Source organism: Lactuca virosa, chromosome 5 (assembly GCF_052849685.1).
Source record: "Lactuca virosa cultivar CGN04683 chromosome 5, Lactuca_virosa_CGN04683_v6, whole genome shotgun sequence".
Classification (NCBI taxonomy): domain Eukaryota; kingdom Viridiplantae; phylum Streptophyta; class Magnoliopsida; order Asterales; family Asteraceae; genus Lactuca; species Lactuca virosa.
The window spans coordinates 206,817,516-206,836,895 of record NC_136430.1 but is presented as its reverse complement, the minus strand read 5'-3'; the positions used below and the strand labels follow the sequence as shown (position 1 = coordinate 206,836,895).

The window sequence follows — 19,380 nt, the reverse complement described above, 5'->3', positions numbered from 1 at the left end:
CCAAGAACACACCACTCATGAGTTTACGGCCGTAAACTCATGGGGGATGTGGTCTTTGGACCGTAAACTCCCCTAAGGGTTTACACTTGAAGAGTAAACACCTTATCTAGGCCCTACACTCCTTAGATACAACCCGTACCATCCCTAACACTTGAATTGAAGTGTTTTCATGCCTCGGAGTGTATTGTCCTACTATCTTGGTAAATCAAAGTCTAATTAGATACAATTATGTATCTCTTCATGTTACCTAGGAACCTCACGCGTGTTCAAGCCCTAAACTCATACTTAGCATCTAAATCGGCACATTCTCGTCAGGTGAGTTCATACCCCTACACCTTTTTCAAGTTTTACATGTTTTTCAGGGGGGGAATACAAGCAAAATCATAAAGGTTTTCATAACTTGAAAGAAACTGATGTAATTATACGATTCTCCGATGAACTTATGTTACTTTATCCCTCTTGTAATAGGCATAGCATAAGGGACATTTTCTAAATATAATTACATAGTTTTCCTAAAACTGTATGGAACTTATCAAACCTTTCCAATCTAAATGGGAAAAACTTATCAAACTGTGCAAATTATTATGGGAATAATTTGGGGATCTTTACCACTTGTTATACGAATTTCGATTTCATGCAAAGTCAAAAATATAAACTATGTCTGATTTAGTTTATCTATGTCTAATCTAGAGTATCATGCTAAATAATTATGTTGTATTTAATTATTTATACTCTACTATGTTCCAAACTAATTCGAAACTCGAAAACGATTGAATCATCTGAAAATCTGTAAATACTAGCTTGTGAGACTTATCTTCGTTATATCCTTCGGGATACCAATAAATCCTCACCGGAAGTATAACCAGAGTCTCCTGGAGGGAGAACGTGAAATTTGTGGATAGATCTATTCGGGACTGACAATCCCACACCTAAACTGTTAGCTACAGTTAGGCGGGCACGCCTGGGGTGACAAATTTTGTAAATCGAGCGACGCCTGAAGAACGTCAAGGAGGTCACGGGTCATATCAGTATGGTTATACGGCTCACAATACGTATTTAACAAACCAACTTGGTTACGAATTTTTCTTACTTTATTTCAACTATAGTTTTATGTATTAAAACTACCTACTTTCACACTGGATGGTATTCCAGGGATCTAATCTAATAGTTTTATGTATTAAAACTATCTACTTTCACACTGGATGGTATTCCAGGGATCTAATCTAATAGTTTTATGTATTAAAACTAACTACTTTCACACTGGATGGTATTCCAGGGATCTAATCTAATAGTTTTATGTATTAAAACTAACTACTTTCACACTGGATGGTATTCCAGGGAGCCAATCTAATAGTTTTATGTATTAAAACTATCTACTTTCACACTGGATGGTATTCCAGGGATCTAATCTAATAGTTTTATGTATTAAAACTAACTACTTTCACACTGGATGGTATTCCAGGGAGCTAATCTAATAGTCTTTATGTATTAAAACTACCTACTTTCGTACTGGATGGTATTCCAGGGATCTAATCTAATAGTTTTATGTATTAAAACTACCTACTTTCGTACTGGATAGTAATTCCAGGGTCATAACTTATGGTTTTTCATATCCTATTCAAATTAACTTACATATAAGAAAATATGGGATTTTCTTGGATATCAACTGTTCATGAAACTAAAGGAAACTGAATCTTCTTTTTCAGAAAACAAACCGCTTATGAACTCACCAGCTTTTTGCTGATATTTTAAAACTGCTTGTATTCTCAGGGCATCCATAGACAGGTACTCCCACTAACTTTTGGAGAAGACGGAGCATATAGAAGACTCGTCTTCACTTTTGTTCTAACGAATGTATCTAAGAAAACTTGTAGTACTTTATTTTCAAACAAATGTAAAACTTTCTCATGTAATGTAATGGTTGTGTTTACTATGCTTGCTATGTACATTGGTTGTGATACTCCACATAACGTCACTCCGCCCCGGAACATTTCCGCCATCGGTTTCGGGGTGTGACAGATTGGTATCAGAGCCCTTGTTTATAGTGAACTAAGTATACCGAACCTTACATGGTATACAACTATAAACACTAAGGGGCCTAAGAGCTCTAAACTAAAAGTATGCTTTTAAAATATAAGTATTTTTATAAAAGTATACAAGTAATTCCCGAGTACCGAAATCCGTATCGCGAAGAGAACAAAGCATAAGTAAATTGGGCGTTGTGCACTGTGGTTAAACCTGGGCAGTGATGTAGTCATGTCTAGGGTCAATATAGCCTGATCAACTATATTCATTCGAGACACGGCCAACATGTGCTTGGGAGTGACTGTGGTGTACAGCAGGCCTATAACTTACCTAATATCCATTCAACATAAAATACTATGGGAGTATTTTAGTCCGAACCAAATACCTCATGGAAATCCGTTCCGAGTGTTACTACTCATTCCTCCCTTAGCGATAGTTTACTTACTTCAAGTAATTTTCCTGTCCTATCGCGTAGTAGAACACTCTAAAAATTATTATGAGATATATCCTTGCTTCATATCTCTAAATTCCATCCTCATCTTTCTTGGTCATTTCAGATCAAGATGCCTCCCCGAAGGAGATCTACCAGGAGAAACAACGACACTCCTCCACCACCGCCTCCTCCCCAATTTGACCCTGTCATGTTTCAGGCAGCTGTTACTGCTGCCGTGGCTGCTGCGATGTCACAAATGAATCCCGGTGGATCTGGTGGTCAGGGAGGTGGTATGCATCCTCAAATTCAGGAAGGTGGTCAGGGACACCAGAAAGAATGCTCTTATAAAGATTTCATGAACGCAAAACCCACATCTTTCGATGGCAAGGGAGGTGTTATTGCTCTGACTCAATGGTTCGAAAAGATTGAGTCCATATTCGAAATTTGCGCAGTCTCCGAGGCCAACAAAGTGAAGTACGCCGCTTGCACTTTCCTCAACAAAGCATTAACCTGGTGGAATGGCCGGGTCAAGTCCTTAACCCTACCAGTGGCAAATGCCATGGGTTGGGACAAACTGAAGGAACTCATGATAGCCCAGTACTGCCCACGGGGCGAGATGCAGAAACTCGAACACGAACTCTGGACACTGAAGATGAAGGGTTCCGACATTGCTTCCTACACTTCTAGGTTTGAAGACCTAGCACTCCTTTGTCCGGGGATGATATCCCCGGAAAGCAAAAAGATCGAACGATTCATTTGGGGGCTGACCCAGCCAACCAAGGGAAATGTTTTGGCTGCAAAGCCAGAAACCTTCGACAGCGCTAAGTGTTTGGCGCAAACCCTGATTGATCATAGCGACGAGCCCGACGAAGTGATAGCCACTCCTGAGCCGGCTAAAGGGAGTAGTGAAAATAAGAAGAAATTCTGGAACAAGCGAAAGGGTCAGGGTTCGCAAGGACCCTCGAAAAGACAGCAAACTGTGGCAGTCCACGCTGCTACAACTCCTGTCGCCTCTCCTGCAACTCAAACCCCTAACAGTGCATACACTGGTACTCTTCCCTGGTGCGATAAGTGCAGTTACCACCATCGTGCTTCCGGGCTCTGTCGTGAAAAGCACTGCAACAAATGTGGTAAAAAGGGCCATCTGGCTCGAGACTGCAGAAAGCCAGTTCAGCAAACTACTCAAACCTTTGGAGCAGGTGTTGGCCGAGCCTGCTACAACTGTGGGGAGGTTGGGCATTTCAAAAGGGACTGCCCCAAAGCAGCAGCAACCAACAACACCGGGAGAGTTCTAACCATGGGACGAGAAGAGGCAGTCGCTGACCCCAACGTTGTCACGGGTACGTTTCTCCTCGACAACTCTTATGCATGCATTCTTTTCGATTCTGGTGCTGAAAGGAGCTTTGTTAGTCATGCATTCAAACAATTTCTTAAGCAAAAATCCCAACCTTTAACCGAAAAGTTTACCGTCGAAATGGCTAACGGTGAGAAAGAGAGCACTAACGAGATATACGTAGGGTGTACCCTATCCTTAAACGACCGTTCATTTCTCATTGACCTTATGTCAGTCTCCATAAAAAGCTTTGATGTCATCGTTGGCATGGATTGGTTGAGCCCCAATCGTGCAGACATCCTCTGTTTCGAAAAAGCTATTCGTCTCAATCTTCCTTCGGATGAAACTCTTGTAATCTACGGGGATAAACTCAGTTCAAACCTTCGCATCATTTCGTGCATCAAAGCCCAGAAACTCCTGCGGAAGGAGTGTTATGCATTCTTAGCCCATGTCGTTAACGAAAAGCAGGAAGTTAAAGACCTCGAGAGCATCCCCGAAGTCTGCAATTTTCCTGATGTCTTTCCAGAGGATCTCCCAGGAATCCCTCCTGAACGCCAAGTGGAGTTTCGTATCGACTTAATCCCCGGAGCTACCCCCGTAGCCAAATCTCCTTATCGATTAGCTCCGGCAGAAATGCAGGAGTTATCTAGTCAGCTCAATGAGCTACTCAGTAAAGGATTCATCAGACCGAGTTCCTCGCCGTGGGGAGCCCCGATCTTATTCGTGAAAAAGAAAGATGGATCTTTTCGAATGTGTATCGATTACCGAGAGCTGAACAAGCTCACAATCAAAAACCGTTATCCCCTTCCTCGGATAGACGACCTCTTCGATCAACTTCAAGGAGCTAACTACTTTTCCAAAATCGATTTAAGATCAGGGTATCATCAGCTGCGAGTCCATGAGGGTGACGTTCCCAAAACAGTCTTTCGGACTCGATACGGTCACTACGAATTCGTAGTTATGCCCTTCGGTCTAACCAACGCACCGGCAGTGTTCATGGATTTGATGAACCGGGTGTGTCGTCCCTTTCTGGACAAGTTTGTTATCGTATTCATCGACGACATACTTGTCTATTCCAAAAGCGAAGAGGATCACAAACAACACTTGAGGCTAGTGTTGGAAACTCTTAGATCGGAGCAACTGTACGCGAAATTCTCCAAGTGTGAATTCTGGATCCGGAAGGTTACTTTCCTTGGTCACGTGGTAAGCAAGGAGGGCATACACGTGGATCCTTCAAAGATCAAAGCGATAGAAAACTGGTCAGCACCGAAAAACACCCACCGAAATCCGTCAATTCTTGGGTCTCGCTGGCTACTATCGCAGATTTATTCAAAAATTCTCCAAAATTGTCAAACCCTTAACCACTCTAACTCAGAAAGGTGTACCCTTTTGTTGGAGCGAAAAGCAAGACACTGCGTTCCAAACACTGAAGCGAGCCTTGTGCAGCGCACCTATCCTGTCCCTTCCCGATGGGACGGAAGACTTCGTTGTCTACTGCGATGCGTCCAATCAAGGTCTCGGTTGTGTCCTAATGCAACGAGGCAAGGTCATCGCCTATGCTTCCAGACAACTGAAAGTACACGAAGTCAACTACACGACTCACGACCTAGAATTGGGAGCAGTGGTCTTTGCATTAAAAATCTGGAGACATTATCTCTACGGAACTAAGTGCACCATCTTTACTGACCATAAAAGTCTACAGCACATCCTCGACCAAAAGGAGCTGAACATGAGACAACGGCGATGGGTTGAACTACTCAACGACTACGAGTGTGAAATCCGCTACCATCCCGGCAAGGCCAATGTGGTGGCAGATGCCCTCAGCCGGAAAGAATACTCAGGTCGTAAGGTGAAGGCACTGACTATGACTATCCATTCCCACTTATCCGCGCAAATCAAAGAGGCTCAGCTGGAAGCCTTAAGACCAGAAAATGTGTCAGGCGAAGCCCTGAGAGGAATGGATAAGAATCTTGAGATCAGGAACGACGGAGTCTATTGTTTCATGGACCGAATCTGGACCCCAAAGTTCGGAGGTTTCAGAGAGGTTGTCATGAACGAAGCCCATAATACTAAATACTCCGTACACCCAGGTTCGGAAAAGATGTACTTGGATCTCAAGAAACTGTATTGGTGGCCAAATATGAAGGCCGAAATCGCTACCTTCGTGGGCAAGTGCCTGACTTGCGCCAAAGTGAAGGTCGAATATCAAAAACCCTCCGGCCTACTCCAACAACCCGAAATACCTGAATGGAAATGGGAAATGATTACTATGGATTTCATTACCAAGTTACCCAAATCTCCGAGTGGGTATGACACCATTTGGGTAATTGTCGACCGACTGACCAAATCTGCTCACTTCCTTCCTATCAAGGAAAACTTCAAAATGGAAAAACTCACGCGAATCTACATCCAAGAGGTGGTCCGACTGCACGGTGTACCTGTGTCCATCATTTCCGATCGGGATAGCAGGTTCACTTCTAGGTTCTGGCAGTCACTACAGAAGGCTCTTGGAACTAAGCTGGATATGAGCACAGCTTACCATCCTCAAACAGATGGACAGAGTGAGAGAACCATCCAAACCTTGGAAGACATGTTGAGAGCCTGCATCATCGACTTCGGCGCGTCATGGGATACTCATCTTCCTTTGGTTGAATTTTCTTATAACAACAGCTACCATACCAGCATCAAGGCTGCGCCGTTCGAAGCCCTCTATGGCCGCAAGTGCAGATCCCCTCTGTGCTGGGCTGAGTTGGGTGACACACAGCTGGTCAAGGGACAAGTCCCTGACAGCACTCTCACTGGTCCAGAAATCATCCGCGAAACCACCGAAAAGATCGTACAAATCCGAGAACGACTTAAGGCCTCCCGAGATAGACAAAAGAGCTACGCCGATAAACGACGAAAACCCTTGGAATTCCAGGTTGGAGACCGTGTCTTGTTGAAAGTCTCACCCTGGAAGGGCATGATACGCTTCGGAAAGCATGGAAAACTTAACCCAAGGTACATAGGACCTTTCGAAATCCTAGCCAGGATTGGTCCCGTAGCTTACAAACCCCATTTACCTCATGAACTTAGCAATATTCACCCTGTCTTCCACGTTTCAAACCTTAAAAAGTGTCTTTCTGATGAGACCCTTGTGATTCCTCTGGATGAGATCGAAATCAACGAAAACCTGAACTTTGTGGAAGAGCCCATCGAAATCATGGATAGAGAGATCAAACGAACGATACAAAGCCGCATCCCGATATTGAAGGTTCGCTGGAATGCCAAGCGGGGACCCGAATTCACTTGGGAACGCGAAGACTCGATGAAAACGAAATACCCGCATCTCTTTCCAATTCCATGATTGTATCTAAATTCTAAATTTCGGGACGAAATTTCCTTTAACGGGGGGATAATGTGACAACCCGAAAGATATTCCGTTAACATAACCCATGCCGTTAATAAAATTTATTTTATTTTGGGTTTTCCGTTCACTTTCAAATTAAATAATTCATTTAGAATTATTATTATTATTTCCTATGTATTGAAACGAAATAATTATTTGAGTGAAAACACTCTAAATAATCTTTTGAAAATTTCTAGACTACGACTAATACGGGTAATGGTCATTTACCCGGGTAAAATATTAAGCTCCGTTTAATGTCCGTATTGGGTGTACTCCCACCGGGTCACTAACTCTAGACACATAAAAGGGTGGAGTGACCACCATTTGAGCTTTTCCCACACTTCAACTTTCTCTCTCTACTCTCTCTCTCTAGAAATCGAACTCTCTCAAGAATCTTCACTTTCAAGCTCCAAATTGGTAAGTAATCCTTCCTAACTAGTTGCTTATCCTAACATGCATGCAAATCCATGTCTTAAACTCTCAAATGCATCAAAAACTCGTGTTTACGGTTTGGGGAGCCTCCCAAAAACCGTAAACTCCTTCAATGGGGGTTTTTGAAGCCCCAAAAACCCTTCCAAACCTCTTCTAATGCTTAGATCCTTACATGCATGGAGTTAGAACCACAAGATCATGAATTTTTGGCCATGAACATGAGTTTACGGTCCTTGAATATTCAAGAACCGTAAACACCCTTTCATGGGGTTTTGATGCTCCTTAACCCTTCCAATGCATGTCTAATGGCCTTGAAACTTGCTTGAATGATCTTAGAACCCTAAAACACGTCCAAATGAGCATAAACTTGAGTTTACGGTTTGGGAACGTCTCCCAAAACCGTAAACACCTTCCAAAGGTGTTTTAATGCTCCAAACACTTTGCATGGCTTGTATTTGAGTCTAGAACTTGCATGAATGGCATACAAACCACCAAAACGCATGGAAAATGGACAAACATGGACAAGGGTGGGTTTACGGCCGTAAACCCATGAGTTTACGACCGTAAACTCCCCAAGGGTGGTCCAAGGACCGTAAACCCAAATTCCTAGGCCATTTCATGTCCCGATCACTTCCTAAGCCATGGAATCAACCTTAGAACCTTCCCGTGTACAAAATAAGGTCATTGATCAACCAAGAACACACCACTCATGAGTTTACGACCGTAAACTCATGGGGGATGTGGTCTTTGGACCGTAAACTCCCCTAAGGGTTTACACTTGAAGAGTAAACACCTTATCTAGGCCCTACACTCCTTAGATACAACCCGTACCATCCCTAACACTTGAATTGAAGTGTTTTCATGCCTCAGAGTGTATTGTCCTACTATCTTGGTAAATCAAAGTCTAATTAGATACAATTATGTATCTCTTCATGTTACCTAGGAACCTCACGCGTGTTCAAGCCCTAAACTCATACTTAGCATCTAAATCGGCACATTCTCGTCAGGTGAGTTCATACCCCTACACCTTTTTCAAGTTTTACATGTTTTTCAGGGGGGAATACAAGCAAAATCATAAAGGTTTTCATAACTTGAAAGAAACTGATGTAATTATATGATTCTCCGATGAACTTATGTTACTTTATCCCTCTTGTAATAGGCAGAGCATAAGGGACATTTTCTAAATATAATTACATAGTTTTTCTAAAACTGTATGGAACTTATCAAACCTTTCCAATCTAAATGGGAAAAACTTATCAAACTGTGCAAATTATTATGGGAATAATTTAGGGATCTTTACCACTTGTTATACGAATTTCGATTTCATGCAAAGTCAAAAATATAAACTATGTCTGATTTAGTTTATCTATGTCTAATCTAGAGTATCATGCTAAATAATTATGTTGTATTTAATTATTTATACTCTACTATGTTCCAAACTAATTCGAAACTCGAAAACGATTGAATCATCTGAAAATCTGTAAATACTAGCTTGTGAGACTTATCTTCATTATATCCTTCGGGATACCAATAAATCCTCACCGGAAGTATAACCAGAGTCTCCTGGAGGGAGAACGTGAAATTTGTGGATAGATCTATTCGGGACTGACAATCCCACACCTAAACTGTTAGCTACAGTTAGGCGGGCACGCCTGGGGTGACAAATTTTGTAAATCGAGCGACGCCTGAAGAACGTCAAGGAGGTCACGGGTCATATCAGTATGGTTATACGGCTCACAATACGTATTTAACAAACCAACTTGGTTACGGATTTTTCTTACTTTATTTCAACTATAGTTTTATGTATTAAAACTACCTACTTTCACACTGGATGGTATTCCAGGGATCTAATCTAATAGTTTTATGTATTAAAACTATCTACTTTCACACTGGATGGTATTCCAGGGATCTAATCTAATAGTTTTATGTATTAAAACTAACTACTTTCACACTGGATGGTATTCCAGGGAGCTAATCTAATAGTTTTATGTATTAAAACTATCTACTTTCACACTGGATGGTATTCCAGGGATCTAATCTAATAGTTTTATGTATTAAAACTAACTACTTTCACACTGGATGGTATTCCAGGGAGCTAATCTAATAGTCTTTATGTATTAAAACTACCTACTTTCGTACTGGATGGTATTCCAGGGATCTAATCTAATAGTTTTATGTATTAAAACTACCTACTTTCGTACTGGATAGTAATTCCAGGGTCATAACTTATGGTTTTTCATATCCTATTCAAATTAACTTACATATAAGAAAATATGGGATTTTCTTGGATATCAACTGTTCATGAAACTAAAGGAAACTGAATCTTCTTTTTCAGAAAACAAACCGCTTATGAACTCACCAGCTTTTTGCTGATATTTTAAAACTGCTTGTATTCTCAGGGCATCCATAGACAGGTACTCCCACTAACTTTTGGAGAAGACGGAGCATATAGAAGACTCGTCTTCACTTTTGTTCTAACGAATGTATCTAAGAAAACTTGTAGTACTTTATTTTCAAACAAATGTAAAACTTTCTCATGTAATGTAATGGTTGTGTTTACTATGCTTGCTATGTACATTGGTTGTGATACTCCACATAACGTCACTCCGCCCCGGAACGTTTCCGCCATCGGTTTCGGGGTGTGACACAAATTCCTTTTCAAAATCGACTTTGGATAGGAAAGCCTTGGTTTTGCTTTTCCTAAGCCAAGATATAACTTCATTGATGATTAGTGGCCCGTCAAGAATGTTTCGGTCTTTAATGAAGGCTGATTGGGTGTGGCTAATAACTAGTGAGATAACTTTCTTCAATCTTTATGTTAGAACTTTAGAGATGATTTTGTATAGGTTCCCTATAAGGCCTACTGGACGGTAGTCATCCAAAGTGTTAGGATCGTTGGTCTTTGGAATTAAGGTGATGAATGAAGAGTTGCAGCCTTTGTCTATATTCCCTGATCTCTCAAAGTCTTTTACTACCATATAAACATCTCCACTAATTTTGTCCTAATACTTCTTTATAAATGCAAATGTGAATCCGTCTGGGCCTAGGGCCTTATCTGACCCGCACAGCCACACTACAGATTGTACTTCTGCTAAACTTATTGGAGCTTCAAGTTCCGATCTAGACTCTATAGGTAGTTTTTTTTTTGAATTTATGGCTTGTGAATGTGTGTTTGGAGGGTTCTGTTTCTTTAAACTTGGTGGAAAAGTGTTTAATGGCTTCCTCTTTCACTTCAGCTGGATTTGTAGTCCAAAAACCATTTATATTAATTCCTGATAAGCGTTGTGATCGGAGGTTTTTGTTTATTAGACCATGGAAGAAACCTGAATTTTCATCGCTTTTTAGCGCCCATTTGCATCTTGCCTTTTGTTTAATGTCAAGGATCCGCTTAGATTCAATCTCCATTAACTCTTTGTGTAGATGTTTTTTAGTTTCCATGGAGCCTAGATTTGCCACCCCAGATTCTGCATCTATGTCTATTTTTTCGATTTTTGTTATGAGTTCTTCTCGCTTCTTATTTGACTCTTTGTTTTTTATTCTCCTCTGGGTTTTTATTTTATCTTTTGTGTTCTTCAGTTTGCCGACAACAACAAATAGAGGGGATAGGGATGAGAAGAACCATGTCGCCGAGTTATAGGACCAACCGACTTCTACAACTGCCTCAAGAGATTCATCTTGGAGCCATGAATTGAAAAATCAGAAAGGGGAAGGCCCGAAGTCACTTATAGGTGATGAGAGTAAGATTGGGCAATGATCAGAGTGGCGACGAGGAAGTACAATAACTTGAAGGTGAGTCCAATCAGTTGTGGTGTTGTGAGAGACTAGGAATCGGTCCAATTTGTTATGCTTACACCCGTCGGAACTCATATATGTGAATCACCGATCACCCAATTGAAAATCAATCAGACCCGCACTTAATATAAAGTTATCGAAGTGATTAGCTGATGAGGCACAAAAACATGAACCCAACCTTTCATTTTCTGATCTAACTTCATTAAAATCACCAAACATCACCCACCGAGTGTTACTATTAAAGCTCATGATAATTTCTAGCTCAAACCATAAGAACTTTCTACGGCCTAGATCATTCGGGGCGTACACATTTATGAAACCGTAGACCGTCTTTGATGGGATCCATGCCCCTTTGGTTAGTAGGTAACCATGACCTGAAGTTGCCTCAGTTATGTTGAAAAGATTTGGGTTCCAATTCCCCATGTCGTTTTGTGGTTTTTTGAATTAAATTAAATTAATGTTTTCATTCTATTAAATTAGAAAATAAATGTTCCATATATTTCATTTAAAAAGGCAATTAATGCAAACCTAGAAATGATTAATAGAAAAAGGGAAACTCAATATCCGTTAGCATTAATTTGAAGAGAGATGGGTTAATTTATAATTGAAAATCCCTAATTTTTCTGATTTTCCTTTGGGGACACATTTAATTTACCATAAAACATTTATCATATTACTCCATCCGTCTCATATTAATAGTCAATGTTTCCTTTTTGGTTTGTCCCAAAATAATAGTTTACTATTAAAAATAAATATTCATTTTATCAAAATACATCTCATTATTAATTAAATTACCATGTAATTAAATGCAACAAAATGGTAAGACTGTCATTTCATTTAATAAAGTTAACGGTAATTAATGTTTTTCTTAATCTATGTGTTTTTTGTCTGTGGACAATAATTTTGGGATGGATGGAGTAATTTTTAAAGCTAAACTCCCCTCTTTAACAAAAAAGAGTATTTTTTTAGCTTAAAAATGTTTATATTTTATTTTATTGGATCATAATCTATACAATGAGTATAATCTTGATGTTTTTTGTATCAATATGGGATGATAAAATGACTTGATTTATAATTAAATTTCTAAAGTTTCATGCAATCAACTATTTAATATTATACACAAGTTGAAATTATTGATAATTTCAACGATGTTTCCTACAGGTTTTTTTTCTTGTATTGTAAAATGAGTATTTTTAAACACTTTTGTAAAATTACATGCCTACACCCAAACCACTAACTAATTAGTATTGTTAATAACTACAATTTTACTAAATTAAATTCAAGTACATCATTCATAGATAAATAGACCACAAATAAGAAAAAGTTATTTCACAATTTTTTTTTTTTTTTTACTTTTTTATATAAAATAAATTAAGTCAATACATATTTATAGTATTCTAAATTCATTTCTTTTACGAAAATTTGAATTATATGAAAATATAAACTTCACTTTAACATATCCTTCTAAAATAATAACTTCTGTTCCAATTTATTTGTTTTAACTTTTTTAACTTTTTTTTAAAAGGATTATGTTTACAATATTATTTGTTTTAAAATCATTTTTCATAGATATCAAATACCAATATTCGTATATGTATGCAATAACTACTAAAACGAATATCACAATCCATTAATATCATTTTAATCTAAATGATCAAAAACCATACCAATTTAACTTTTTACAACAGTATAATAGCAATGTGTACGTATGTATGTGTACGAATTTCTTTTCTGATTTTACATATTCATGGTTTTTTTTATGATTTCTAATGTTTCTATAAATAAAAAAGGAGTCCAATAGAGAAACCAAAATTTTCCATTCTATTTTAAAGTACTAACTACTCTGATGTGTAGTTATGGTTGCTCAATTTGTAGTTATAGATGTATGTGTATGTGTTAACTTGGAAATCTTCTTTTGACTACCACTTGCTTGATGAAGTGCATAAGAGAACAATATCTCGGTAATTTGTAGTATGGTTTAAATTATTCTAAAATACATGCTTACTTTGATCAAAATAAGTGATAGGAGCACCAACATTGAAATATCAGTTGGGTCCAAATGCTTTCATCATTTCATATTCCTAGTGTTGTTATTTGATATAAGTAGACATTATCCCATTAGTTTTTTTAAGTGTATATAAAGATGTTGGTCAATAACTAAATGAGCTATTAATTATTATGCATACATCCTCCTTGTAAGATATGTAACTCATCCATGTTTTTATTTCATACTATAGTTAATTAGTATTTACGTTATTATAAAATTACCAATACCAATAAATTTATTTGACCTCAAAATTTAGAATGATGTATACATATTACAAGTCATGATTGTTGTATATAAAGCTTTTATTTATATTATTAATATTTATAGAGTAGATTATGAATCCATTCCTTGCAGTAACGTAGAAAATGATAAGTGTGGTTTGCAATTTACGTCTTCATATTTAATTTTTTTTAATCAATTCATATAGAACACGGGTCTCACACCTAGTATAGATATCAAACTTTTTAGCTATGATTTTAATTATTGTGTTATCTGTCTGGCAGATGGATTGACAGATAAATAAATTATCGTTTAGTATTCTCAAATTATAACATCACACTATAATTTAGAAAATATCATCCTATTTTTTTCCAGTATATCATCATACTTCCAACTTTTATGAGTATATCACAACATCCTACTTTTAATCACAACAATATGATACCAATCACAAATTAAATATGAATATGAAATTAGTAAAATATCTACTTCTACTAGTTCTTATAAAATAATTTAGAAAACCGTTCAAATATTTACTTCTTTTTGGTAATAATTCTTAGGATAAAAAAAACTATAAAATCACAAGGATACGAGTTCCTGTATTCATGGAAAAGGGTATACTATTATTATTAATCGAAGTTTAAATGGGATTGCAATAATTGTGTTTTGGTCTTTCTATCATTGTTTCCACCTGCCCTGCATCCCCCACCTCCAATTCTTTTTCCTTACTTAGCCTCCTTTCTAGTCATCCTCTTTACTCTTCCCCCAAATTAAGAAAGTATTAAATCAAAACCCATATACCTCTTTTGTAATGGATTATCATTTCATGGAATTGATTGTCGTTCTTCTTTCAATTTGAGGTTTACAAGAAGGGGAAACGAAAATGAGGAATTTCGCAGGGACACCTGGAACAGTGACTGCTCTGATTTTGAGATTGTTGCAGTGCCTGTTTGCTGCTGCTTCAATTGCTTCAATGGCTTCCACTAATTCCTTCTTCAGTTTCACTTCCTTCAGGTATCCTTTCTTTCCCATTTCTCGTAATACGTAGTCAACGAATTTAAAAAGAAAATCCATGAATTAGGGCTAATATTAATAGCCCTTTTATGGTGCTTTAATACCATACCTGGACAACTTATTTTATGTAGCTCTAAAAAAATCTATCGAATTATAGCAATATCATGCAATTTTCAATGCTAGACTGGTGTAAATTTTTCAAAGTATGATATGTTAATAAGAAAAGAGTTGAATGTACAATGATATAATTATAGGTAGATTTTTCAAAATACAATTCCTAAATAATAATAATAATAAATAAAAACTTTGAAAGTACAAGACTATAATGGACATAAATGAAAGCAGGATGCTTAATACATAATATATAAAAGTGTGTTGCTATGCTATTTCTTGCATATATCCTCAATCGAGAAGATATCGTGTCAAATTTAATGCTTCAACGTGCAATTTATAAAGATTCTAAAAAAAAACGAATCACAATTCACAAACATCGCTAGATATTTTTGTATATGTTCTATAGCAAATCCAACTATGAAACGTTTGGTGAAAATTTACAAAATCTTTTATCCGTTTTTGATATTTAAAATATCAATGTTTGTCCTAATTACATTTGTCTTGGTCCCAGTCCAGTACCCGCTAAATGCAATACAAGGCTGACTTTAATCAAATGATTATCTAATTTAATTTTGAAAAAGTATATCCAAACATCCGCTTAATCTTAAGCATATATCATGTTATTAAAATTTTCATGTAATATATGTTTTCTTGAGTTTAAAAGTGGAATTACTTAACTATTTCAGCTACTTAATTGCTTCAATGGGATTGCAAGTAATTTGGAGCTTTGGACTTGCATTCTTGGATGCATGTGCCTTGGCAAAGAAGAAAGTCCTCCATAATCCCGGTTTGCTCAGCCTCTTCGTTGTTGGAGACTGGGTCAGTATTCGTAACAAAATCCCTTTTGGGTATTTATTTTTGGGATAAATTCGAGAAATAGTAATGTAATTCCATTGATTTATTTACTATAGCATCCTTCATTTGTTTTTTCCTATCACAACATTATACTTTGAAATATGTGATAATAAGAAAAAAATCGAATCTACAATGTTATAATTGGGTAGATTTTTGACTAGATTAAGTTTTTCCTAACTCAACCCACCCTTTCACTAAAATATTATTTTCGCTTTCATCCACATACACAAGTTTTGACTATAACAAAACAATAAAATTGTTTTTTACGTATTTACTGTTATACTATCTATAATTAATTTTTATTCTATTTAAAAAAAATCAAATTCTAAAACCATAATAATAATTAGAAAAAGAATAATTATACATTATAATAAATAATATTATGCTCTATTTATAGACCAAAGTTACGGATTTTGTTATTTTTTAGTTTTTTGAACTAAAATAAACTCAAATATATATAGCTATATAAGTTTTACCCAGGATAAATATAAACCAACCAGGCAACCAATAACTAATAAGAACTTGCCATGTGAAAGTAAAAAAAATATAATGGGTTCGATGGCCAACTACTTTGGTATTTTCTTGTCACTTATCATTTTTTTAAATAACTTATTTTTTGTTTTATTTGTGAAATTGTGATTGGTTGTTACGTTGCCAATAAACATAGTAAAAAAACATTGAAAGCAGTAAAATGTTATGTAATAATAGTCAGATGCTAAAATAAAGAGATAAACAGAAGTATAAATATTTCTTGCATTTAGTTGTATTAATCCTATATTTTTTTTAACATGTTGTACTTAAAATTGGTGTCAGGTTACTTCAATGTTGAGCCTTGCAGCCGCTTCCTCATCTGCAGGAATAACCGTGTTGTATTTTAATGATTTGGGAAGTTGTGGTTTTGTGGAATGCCAAAAATACCAATTGGCGGTTGCTTTGGCATTTATGAGTTGGATAACAATTGGAATCTCATCCTTAATTATGCTTTCCACTTTGGCTGCGGCCGTGAGTTAGAATTTTTCGCTTATGCCCCTCTATTTTTTAACAATTAACTTTCGGTCCTTGTATTTTCAAACAAATCACCTTTTTAAGGTACAAAAGAATCACTATATTTTGAAAAAAAAAAAAAGTGAAGCGCGGATATATGTATATTTGTTGGGCATTTATATTTTCACAATTTATCTAAAGTTTTCGGTTTTTATGGACAAGAAACAACTTTGATGGTTCAGAAAGTTAATTGTTTTATTGTTGGGTCGAACATTCATACGGGTCTGTATAGAATAGTAGATAGTATAGAAGAAAATGGGGATATTTAAACTTTATGAGATTGATGTATTTTGATGTATTTCATTTAGTCAAGTGAATCATGAAAATTTATTTCTATATGAAAATTTCACACATGTAAAAGTTACCTACGTTTGAATACTTTTCGGTTATGATACTTGTTTGTTATGTCCTAAATCTTGTGAATTTAGAAAACTTATGGGTCAAAAGTCTCAAACTTGGAACTTTAGGGACAAAAAATGAAAATTTTCTAATTTGAGCTTTGTAGAAACTTTGAAAGAATATTTTGACAGTCAACTAATCACTAGTCTCTAACATTGTGTTGGAGTACCATGTATCAAATTTACGTTTAGGGACAAATGGAAAGTATGCTAATATTAGCTTTAGTAGTTTAGTAGATTAAGTGTATGTTTGATAGTTTAAGGTAAAAAGCTACCTACTAGCAATTAACTGAAATACTAGCTCATAGTTGAAACGGTAGCTTCTAACTATACATGAGTATTTGGACCGAACCTGTTTTTTAGTAATTAATATGGTTTGATGTTCTTAGATTTTGGGTTTCTGATTCCCGGTTCCACTAAAAAAACCAGACTACGTTTAGAACTGGACATAAAATTATGTAATACCGTATGTTGTATAAATCGTATAAAATAATAAAAAAATCTAGTAAAAATATGAAGTCGGTGCCATTAAAAAATATAAGAGTACTTTACTTCTTGTTTAGAAGTCAGAAAATGATTTTGTTTGTAAAATGGTTAAAAACTGCTTGAATAGAGGACTGTAAAATGTCATTGTTGTTAAAATCCGATAGTTGTTGTATTGTATAAATCATATAAAATCATAGAAAAATCTAGTGAACATGAAGTTGGTGCCATTTGAAAGATATAAAAATATAATTTATTTCTTATTTAAAGATAAATTGGTTTTGAGTATAAAATGATTAAACGTCTACTTGAAGGACGTAAGAGTGTACTTTATTTCTTATTTCAAAGTCAGAAACCGACATTGAGTGTATAATGGTTAAAAAACTTGATACAAAAACGCCTAGAAAATTATTGTAAGAAGAAACTTGTTTTGGAAATGAAACTAGCACCATAACCGGTACCGACATCGATACTGCTTTAGGCTATGGCGGTCCGGTTCTCGGTTCTACTTTTATCGTTTAACCCGTTCTAGGGGTTGGAACTTAAAGTTTTTAAAGTGACTTTACATGTTTCAAAACTTGAGGGCAAGTTTTGTAACTTTCAAAACTTTTTATCTTTCATAACTTATGAGTTCATGGTTTATTAAAATGAGTGACTTTTCATTTTATGTAACCTATGTGTTTAATAATGGACTTTAAAAGAGTGACTTTTGGTAATCCACAACTTGATGACAAATTATGGATTCCATTAAAACACATAATGATCAAGAATTAAACTAACAAGCAAGTTACAAATAATTCCTATGATCTTCTAAACTCATAAGTTCATGAACATGCATACCAATAATTTCAAGAATCATAAATAAACATTATAAAACTTGAAATTTTGATAATAACCTTTGAAATTGGATTAGCATAATCATTACCACATCAAAAACAGGTTTTAAGGTTCAAAAAACAGTTTAGGGTAATGATCCTCATCCAATACCAAGCAAAACCCCGAAATTCTGCACACAGGGGCATCACCATGTCGTGGTAAATACTGTCACGTCGTGGTGAGCAGTCAGATGCAAAAAATGTAGAATTTCAACTTTTGAAAAAACATGTAGCATCAAGTATCAAGCAAAACAACCCTAGGCTCTGATGCCACTGAAGGGTTTTGAGCATACTAACACTCCTATGGTGTACATGCAACCCTAGAAACCTTGGATCTATGTTTTATCTATGATACATGCAAAATTGTTTTTCCAAGGTACATAACCTATCTAGCATACATGGGGGATTTTTAAACATAAAAGTTAGTAAGAGATATGTACCTTTAGTTGCTTGGATTCCTTGAAAACCCTGTGAGCCTAGCACCTCAAGTGTGATGCCACAAATGTCTCACACAACACCAAATGCACTTGGAATAACTTAGAGAGAAATGGAACACTTCTAAAATCGGCTAGCCCTCACTTGTTCTCTTTTAGTGACCGATTTTGGTGAACAAAGTGATGCTTATATAGTGTGTTACAATTAGGGTTACACCATGTAAACCCTAATTGTCATGACTTTTCATTTCCATGACACATGGGTTCTATAAACACCATGGAGCATCCTATGGGTGTTAGCCCAACTTGATAATCCATGAAGCATTAGCCCACTATATAAGTATGGATGATTTACACAATCAACCCAGATATTTAATTAGTCTTCTTTTGATCACTTAATTAATACCAAATTAATTTTTGATCAATACTAATTAAATAATACTATTAACATATTAGAACTTATAATATATTAATAAACCTTAAGTGTTATTTCT

General features: G+C 36.3%; 1 protein-coding gene across 1 annotated transcript; it reads left to right on the top strand.

Annotated features, from left to right (window-relative positions):
• Window positions 1-14,326: 14,326 nt before the first annotated feature.
• On the top strand, window positions 14,327-17,064 carry LOC145111464 (CASP-like protein 5B3). The gene is made up of 3 exons (XM_079047738.1): window positions 14,327-14,683; window positions 15,484-15,616; window positions 16,466-17,064. Exons 1-3 carry the CDS (start codon window positions 14,553-14,555, stop codon window positions 16,661-16,663), a joined length of 462 nt encoding a protein of 153 aa, XP_078903864.1. The 5' UTR covers window positions 14,327-14,552; the 3' UTR covers window positions 16,664-17,064.
• The last annotated feature ends 2,316 nt before the right edge of the window (window positions 17,065-19,380 follow it).